Source organism: Hyla sarda, chromosome 3, assembly GCF_029499605.1.
Source record: "Hyla sarda isolate aHylSar1 chromosome 3, aHylSar1.hap1, whole genome shotgun sequence".
NCBI lineage: Eukaryota > Metazoa > Chordata > Amphibia > Anura > Hylidae > Hyla > Hyla sarda.
In genome coordinates this window covers 74,656,847-74,666,807 of record NC_079191.1, presented here as the reverse complement: position 1 = coordinate 74,666,807, position 9,961 = coordinate 74,656,847, and the positions used below count along the sequence as shown (strand labels likewise).

General features: G+C 33.3%; 1 protein-coding gene across 1 annotated transcript; it reads left to right on the top strand.

Annotated features, from left to right (window-relative positions):
* Positions 1-642: 642 nt before the first annotated feature.
* On the top strand, positions 643-3,018 carry SOX14 (SRY-box transcription factor 14). Its single transcript, XM_056564361.1, has one exon. It carries the CDS (start codon positions 1,479-1,481, stop codon positions 2,196-2,198), a length of 720 nt encoding a protein of 239 aa, XP_056420336.1. The 5' UTR covers positions 643-1,478; the 3' UTR covers positions 2,199-3,018.
* Positions 3,019-9,961: the final 6,943 nt, after the last annotated feature.

Here is a 9,961-nt window from a genome sequence, read left to right as displayed (position 1 = left end):
TTTGTAATTAAATCTGTTTGTTTAAATGTTTCAAATGTGTGTTCGCATATATAATAGAAAAAACTCTACAATACAATTAAAATATACACAATATATAAATACATACATATATATATATAAATATATATATATATATATATAGTTAATAACTGTAAATAAATATAAATATATCTATCTATCTATATATATATATATATATATATATATATATATATATATATATAAAACCACTCAAACACCCATAATTGCACAAACAAGTGGTCTTGATGCTTAATAAATGGTGGAATTGAAATTTGGTCTTCTTAAAGAGGTTGTATTTGGAAGGGGTTTAAATATATATATATATATATATATATATATATATATATATATATGTGTTGTTATTATTATTATAACATTATATGGCTGTGTATATGAAAAGCAAAAAAAAGGAGGAAAAGATCAAAATATACAATCTATAATTGAAATTTGCGAAGATTAGAACAATAGCCAATGTTAAATATACGATCTCCATCCTTACTCTGACTTAAATTGGATATGGAATAAAAGTCCCACATTAAGGAGTAAAGAAGTCGCAGACGCTAATTGCTGCCATGCCTCCTGTCTGAATGAGGACTTTCCATGACTTTATTCCGATGTGTGGGACAGCCAGGACAGGAGCCTGTTAACCCCTGCTTGGAGCTGAGTCCCTCTGTGATCATCCTGCACCTCTGAATGCAGTAGAGGTTCTCCTGCTCCCCCCTGACACTAAACTCTTCACCTAACACCCTTCCTATAAAAGCAGGAGGAGCTGAGGAGTTGTGACTGCTTCTATTAGTGGATTAACTAACAAAAGCTTGGTCCTTAATCTGCTCTATTTAGTGTTTTCCCTTTCTCTGCCTCCTGTTCCCTCAGTGTTGTGTGTGGATGGTGCCTTGGTGTAGAAGGTGTTGTGCAGGAGCTGGCAGCTGATTGGGTGTCTGTGGCAGGGGTGTAAACCCTTTTGATTATTAGATTGCATGCTGCACTAAGCAGGAAAGGCTTTGAACTTCTCCACTTTTGGCACAGTGTATTCTTCTTTTTTGCTATGAGCTGTTCCTCATTCCCAGCAAGGTGCTGCGCTAAACAAGACACCTTCAGGAAGAAGTAGGGGCATCATCTGTATGAGAGCTTTCTTCTCCCCTCCTATCTTTCTTTGCCTTACCCTGTCTCTGTTATCACAGACAGGAAAACACTCTCACACACCTTGGACCTCAAGGAAGAGCTTTGTTGGACCTGAAGGACTTCTGGATCTTGACTGTTACCTTCTTCTTCTTCTCCTCCATCAAGAGGGTTCCTCAGGGTGGGAAGGCACGAAGTTCTCTTCCATCTCGCCTTGTTCCTCCACTCAGTCTCTGGCATGATTAGTTAAAGACTTTTCATTTTTCATTATCAAAAGGACAAGAGAAGGGGGGGAACTTGGAGTTGCCTTTTGCTGGTCACCCAGATTGAACGCTGCCATGTCTAAGCCTGTTGACCATATCAAGAGACCCATGAATGCCTTCATGGTGTGGTCCAGAGGGCAAAGAAGGAAGATGGCCCAGGAAAACCCCAAGATGCACAATTCGGAAATAAGTAAAAGACTTGGAGCTGAATGGAAACTTCTATCTGAAGCCGAGAAAAGACCTTACATAGACGAAGCCAAGAGGCTCAGGGCACAACACATGAAAGAACATCCTGACTATAAGTACAGACCCAGGCGCAAGCCCAAGAACCTTTTAAAGAAGGACAGGTATGTCTTTCCTTTACCCTACCTTGGAGACCACGACCCACTTAAGACAGGACTTCCCATGAGTGCTACTGAGTCCTTACTAGGAGCTTCTGAGAAGGCGAGAGCCTTTTTACCACCAACCTCAGCACCTTATTCTTTACTGGACCCAAGTCAATTTAGCTCCAGCACCATCCAGAAGATGACAGAGATGCCACACACCTTGACTACAAGCACTCTTCCCTATGCCTCCACCCTTGGATACCAAAACGGAGCTTTTGGTGGGTTAAGCTGCCCAAGCCAACACACTCACACCCACCCCTCTCCTACCAACCCTGGCTATGTGGTGCCCTGTAATTGTACAGCTTGGTCAACTTCTAACTTGCAACCTCCAGTTGCCTATATATTGTTCCCTGGCATGACTAAAGCTGGTTTAGACCCTTATTCCTCTGCACACACCACAGCCATGTAAGAAGAGCACTAATGTCAAGGAAATGAACTAAGTTGGTGCATGTATAGACAGACTGCCAAGATGGTACGACCAGCAGAGAGACACCTTAAGGGATGGTAGAGAGGAACAATCCAATATTACTCCAACTTGGCAGAAAGAAAGATAGAATGCACTTCTTTTCTTATGAAGGGCACAATCTACTCCTACTAATGCTCTACACCAAGCCATGAGGATAGCTGGAAGTATTTGTCAGGACCAATTGTAAGAAATGTACAAGTTCCTCTATTCTTTTCGTTTATATCTCCTTAATCGGGACAGTTAACCCTTTATTTATTTATGACGTTTCTCAGTTTGCCTTTGATTTCTATGTGACCTCGAATTTTGAAGGGACTAACATTAAATTATTTAAGAAAAAAATATGAATTATTAGTATAATTATTATTCTTATTACTATTCTGACCTATTTTGCACATTGATTTTGCTGTTGGGGGGTTAGTGGAAGCTGTGTTAGATATTTTTGCCATGCAATCTGGTTTTACTTGTCTAAAAGAGTTTAGCACTGAGAGCTTTATAATAATATTGATGATGATGATTATGATTATTATTATTAATAACAATGATAATAATAATAATAATAGTGAGAATTAATTCTTATCTTACCCTCCCCAAAAAATATTTTGTAAAAAGCAAATAACTAAAACATGAAGGATATTTCTTAGAATGATGAATTCCCCTTCTTCTAAGGCATCATGTGCTGGGGGAAATGACTGTACACCATTCTCTCCCTTTATTTGCTCCTTTTTTTTTTTGTTTTTTTTTTTTTGTTGAACAAGGATCTTTTGAATAAAGACAATCTTGTCGTTAAATACGATGTGTGAGCTGTGCATTATAGCCTGATATAATCTCCAGGAGATAATACAATCACTTGGTGCAGAAATGCTGCAGATCAGACCTCTCTAGACTGAATCACTGCATGCATGTCACTGGCAAACATTCCTTTTATCATTGTATTTTTGTTTGTATTTATTTACTTTTGTAAGATAGACAGATTTTACCTGGGCTATATAGATATCTTCAGATTTTGTAAAATAACATTTCCTCCATATTTGTGCTTATAGGTTATTAGAATTACTAAACAAGAGGCAGGAGTAGAGATCTTCAGCAAGTCCTGACATTTCATCTAAGTACAGAAAATGTCGTAGACTTATCTTCAGACCTATGCAAAACTCCACAATATCCTGACATCGCCATAAATTGGATTGTATGACAGATATATATATATATATATATATATATATATATATACACACACACATATATGGAAAAAAAATACACATATACCATAGCCTTTGTATGTAATGAGCAGTTTCTAAGGCAGTGGTTTCCAACCTGCGGACCTCCAGATGTTGCAAAACTACAACTCCCAGCATGCCCGGACAGCCAACGGCTGTCCGGGCATGCTGGGAGTTGTAGTTTTGCAACATCTGGAGGTCCGCAGATTGAAGACCACTGTTCTAAGGGATACAATGTCCCAGATTTACAAAATTTTAATCCGACACTTTTTTTCTTTAGTGTTTTTTTTTTTTTTGCATATTTCGTTTTATTTCCCCTAATTTTGCACCAACAAAACAGCTCAGAAACCACCCTAAAACTTTTATTTATTTTTTAGATTTTTAGTTTTTTGTCTCATAATGGCCCAAAATAATGCAGGGAGGGACACATCAAATAGTAACACGAAATACCAAGCTGACTCTAAATCTTAAAGCAAAACCCCCCTGTGGGAATGGATTGGACAATCTGAGTAAATCTGGGTCCAATATTTATTTAAAGATGTGTGTTTTTTTTATTGTGTAGGTTTACTTGTAGTCTGTTTCTTCTGTGCACCTGATACACATAATAGAAAATAATTATCTGCAGATATATATATATATATATATATATATATATATATATGCTACACATAATAGAAAATAATTATCTGCAGATATATATATATATATATGCTACACATAATAGAAAATAATTATCTGCATATATATATATATGCTACACATAATAGAAAATAATTATCTGCAAATATATATATATATATATATATATATATGCTACACAAAATAGAAAAGAATTATCTGCAGATATATATATATATATATATATATATATATATACACATTAAGCTATATATATATACATATGCTACACATAATAGAAAAGAATTATCTGCAGATATATATATATACACATTAAGATATATATATATATATATATATATATATATATGCTACACATAATAGAAAATAATTATCTGCAGATATATGTATATATATATATATATATACACACACACACACACACACATTAAGATATATATATATATATATCTTAAATTAAATGCAGACCTATATCACCATGAGATGGAAAAAAATAATAATTTAGTTATCTAGAAATAAATGTCACATTTAGCTCTGCTGTTCCTGTACATAGTAGCCCATCTATTCATATCTACATATATATTGTATTTATATATCAGTGATATTGCACATATTCGTTTTGATAAATTGTGCATTGTAGAGAAATGTTCCTCTCTATATGTTCCTTACTTTTTAGATGCCAACAGGTGTATAGAACATGTTCTTGCCATCTAAGCAGACAAGCCTATGCTGTGCCTGTCATGGGGTCTGTCAGGAGCCTGGATGCCTGTGAGAGCAGCTGAGTTCTCTGCACTAGAAGCTGAGGATTAGCATTTAGTGTCAAACAATTAGCAGTGTGAGGAGTTGTTGGAATAAATTCATTCTGGGGCTTTTGTTTGGAGAGGATTTTCATTAGAATATGGCTGTTATCCATCTGCTGCCCCCACAACAGCCCCACCATGATGCATGTGAGGCTGCTCCTCAGCACTTGTGCTCCTATTAAGGAGAACATACACTGAGGTCTGGATGGGATGGGACAGAATGAGGGATACAATAACAGAGCGCAGACCATGATCCAAAAAGACCAGGGGTTATGGCAGCAATGAATGGGGCTTTGTTTAGTCATCAATGGACGAGAGGCCCTTAACTTCTCCAAACAAGCAGCAGACATGAGCAATCGGAAGAGCAGACTTGGGGCACAGGAGGCCAAGTGTCCAGGCTGACCCTATTGTCTGCCCATACATTACACTGGATCCCTGACAAGTGTGCACTCATGTAACCTGCACCACATGTCAGCAGCAACAGGCACATGTTACTACCTCTTATTACCACTATACATGGCCTGGGCACCTATACTGTACTACCAATGTATCTACAAATGTATCGATTTAGCAGATAATGTGCTCTAAAAAAGGGTAGAGAAGCTTCATAGAACTAGTAAACTGAGATAACACTTAGAAGTTATATCAATTAGAATTGATAGATAGATATGAGATAGATAAATAGATAGAGATAGATAGATAGATAGGAGATAGGTAGATAGATAGGAGATAGATAGATATTAGATAAATAGATATAGATAGATAGATAAATAGGAGATAGATAAATAGATAGAGATAGGTAAATAGATAGAGATAGATAGATAGGAGATAGATAAATAGATGGAGATAGATAGATAGATAGATAGATAGGAGATAGATAGATAGATAGGTACATGATGGATTGATAGATAATTGATAGATATAGATATGAGATAGATAAATAAATAGATAGGTAGATGATTGATTGATTGATAGATAATTCATTTATAGGTAGGTAGGTAGGTAGGTAGATAGATAGATAGATAGATGTAATTTATTGAAATAGTTTCCTTCAGGACTACAGGTAAGCCTATTTTACCATTGTGGAGAAAAAACGTCAATGCTAATAGGGATATCGTATATATATATATATATATATATATATATATATATATATATATATACACACACACATATATATACATATACACACACAAAAAAAATATACATATACACACACAAACATATATATATATATATATATATATATATATATATACATACACAGACACAAAGAGAATTAAATCATTACCCATGTGTACAAATATGTTTCTTTTTATTCTCGATGTAGCTTCTGTTTGTAGATATCATATTATCCATATAAAGAAATAACCCCTCATGACATTACCAAACGGGGAACACAACATTGCTACATCAGTGTATATCAACTTTACACCTTTTGTTGTGTGCAGTGAAACCTGTCTCTATTTCCTATACATAGCTCATATTTAATAACTAATGAGTGATCTTACAATATCAGTGCTGTTGTGTATAATATAGTGTCCATTCCTTACATTCCTAGGAAGGTATTCTGCATGGTCTCCATGGCCAGCTTTACACGGTAGAACTTTTCTTTTTGTTACATGGTAGGATCAGAGCTGGGGGTCCTTTTATATACATTTATAGGCAAATGACTTTGATTATATTTGCCAGTTATTGAATATGGGCATTTCATTATTTAAATGAGAAAGTAAAATACTGTCCACAGTTCACACTTTTTAAGAAGTGGTAATGAGGATCGATAATAATTGAAAGACACAAGGATAGATAGATATATAGATAGATAATTTATAGATATATATTGGATAGTTAAATAGAAAGATATAAGGATGAATAGATAGATGATAAATAAATAGATAAATAGAAATATATAAGGATGAATAGATAAATAAATAGGTAAATGGAAAGATAGATTGATGCATAGATTGATAGATAAATAGATATGAGATAGATAGATGATAGATACATAAATAAATACATAAATAGATAGTTAGATGATAAATAAATAGAAAGATATAAGGATGAATAGATAGATGGATAGATAGATGATAAATAAATAGATACATGGAAAGATAGATTGATGAATAGATAGATAGATATGAGATGGATAGATAGATATTAGATGGATAGATAGATATGAGAGATAGATATGAGATAGATATGAGATAGATAGATAGATAGATAGATATGAGATGGATAGATAGATATGAGAGATAGATATGAGATAGATAGATAAATAGATAGATATGAGATAGATAAATAGATATGAGATGGATAGATAGATGTGAGATGGATAGACGGTTTTATTAATTATATCAGACAATGTAGTAAATCGCTGGTATTGTTTAATAAACATGTTTGCTACTTTGTACCATTGTAAATATTGAGTCGTACATATACACTGCACCTATACAGACACATATACACTGAATTAAACACATTCAATGTAAATGTTTTATTATATAATTTTAGGATTGTTGCATCTTGCTATTTTGTACAAACATCTTCAAGGAGCACACACGCATAATGTCTTATTATTTATTTGAAACAAATTTTATTAGTTTTCACAATATATACAAACAAAAACGATTCACATTGCAATTAGATCATAAGAAGTGTTAGGACAAAAGATCAACATATGAAAACAATATCCAAGGTATATTCTTGATAAACATTAATTAACAATTTAAGTCACTTAGTGATCAATATAACCAATTAAGGATTGACCTGTAAACTTGGTATTATAATTGTTACACAAAACACTTATATATTATATTATGCATAAGGTGAACCGAAGAATAATGTCTTATTATTTATACGTGCATAGATCTATTAATAAATAAGTGCTGTATATTTGTATCCCTTGAACACGAAAACAGTTTTTTTGTATTCTCAGAACTCTCTTAGGGGCTTGTTAATTTATTTTTATTAACATATATAAGCTCCCTGCAGGGAGAAACCGATGGCGTTTAACCTGTTTCTCTGCTTCTTATTTTTCCAGAGCAGATAACTCAGCCCCGATCACTCTGAGAGTCCTTGTTACTGAGTGTAGGTCAGTGTTTCCCAACCAGGGTGCCTTCAGCTGTCTGGGCATGCTGGGAGTTGTAGTTTTGCAACAGCTGGAGGCACCCTGGTTAAGAAACACTGATGTAGGTTCTCATTAGGAGACGACTATTGGGTCTTACTAATCACCTATCCGATCAATCAGTAGATGAATGGATCGATACCTGTCTCTTGTGAAGACATGGGTGACATTGTCTTTCTTATACATTGTAATACTACTACAAGCCTCCTCTGCCTTCTGTGTACTATGGGAGGTGCAGTTGTTGCTGAGACTTTACATTTCTTCCTTACATCATATTATGGAATATAATTATACATAACACCTATAGATTCACATGTATTCACGTGTTTGTGTTATTTATGATTAGGAATCGATCACCTTCTTATACTCTTTTAGTAGATAGCTTAAATAGATATCTAGTTTTATACCTATCAACTCCGTCTGTGAGTTCGTGTATGTATTTATGTAAATTGAGTGTAGATAAATGGATATGTATGGGATGTTTTTTCGTTTATCTATCTATCTATCTATGATTTATCTATCTATGATTTATCTATCTGTCTATCTAGAAAACGAAAGGGCAACAGCACTCCCATAAGGTGCACAATGTAGACCTACAGCTTGCACCCTATGGGAGAGCTGTTGCCTTTCGTTTTCTATGTGGATGGATCTATGACCAGGATCTCAAGCAAGTGCATGCTCCCCATCATCATTACAATGTTTCTGGAGTGCTGCTTTCCTTTGTTTTATCTATCTATCTACCTACCTATCTATCTATCTATCTATCTATCTATCTATCTATCTATCTATCTATCATCTATCTATCTTTCTATCATCTATCTATCATCTATCTATCTATCTATCTATCTATCTATCTATCTATCTATCATCTATCTATTTATCATCTATCTATCTTTCTATCATCTATCTATCAATCTATCTATTTATCTATCTATCTATCTATCTATCTATCTATCATACCATGTCTATGTTTCTTATTCTCTCTAGAGTGTAGATAACTAAATATGTTTTAGCTATTTATCTATTAATTAATTTGTCAATCTACTTATTATCCCATGTCAATATTTCCTATTCTCTCTGGAGTGCAGATATATATATATATATATATATATATATATATATATATATATATATGTTGGAACCGTCTATCTATCTATTTGTCTATCATCTATCTCATTATCTATCTATCATCATATCATGTTTATGCTTAAATTATCTCTAGAGTGTAGATAAATAGATATATATTTTCTGTATCAAGTGTCTATTTATCCATCTATCTCATTTGTATCTATCTAATATCTATCTATCTATCTATCTATCTATCTATCTCATAACTGTCATTCATCTATCATTTGTCTATCTCACATGTATCTATCTCATATCTATCTATCTATCTATCTATCTCATATCTATAATCTGTCATTCATCTATCTCATATCTATCTATCTATCTATCTATCTATCTAATATGATATCTATCTATCTTATATCTATCTATTTCATATCTATCTAATATCTATCTATCTAGTATTTATCTATCTATCTATTTCATATCTATCTAATATTTATTTCATATATCTATCTATCTAGTATTTATCTATCTATCTCATATCTATCTATCTTTCATATCTATCTAATATCTATCTCATATCTGTCTATCTATCTATCTATCTATCTATCTATCTCATATCTATCTATCTATCTAATATCTATCTATCTCATATCTATCTATCTATCTATCTATCTATCTAATATCTATCTCATATCTATCTATCTCATATTTATCTATCTATCATCTATCTATCTATCTATCTATCTCTCTCATATCTATCTATCTATCTTTCTATCTATCTATTATCATCATACCATATCTATGTTTCCTATTCCGTTTAGAGTGTAGATATATGTACTGACTATCTACCATATTTTT

Excerpts from the sequence above, each read along its gene's own strand:
- SOX14 (XM_056564361.1), top strand. The coding sequence starts at position 1,479 with ATGTCTAAGCCTGTTGACCATATCAAGAGACCCATGAATGCCTTCATG.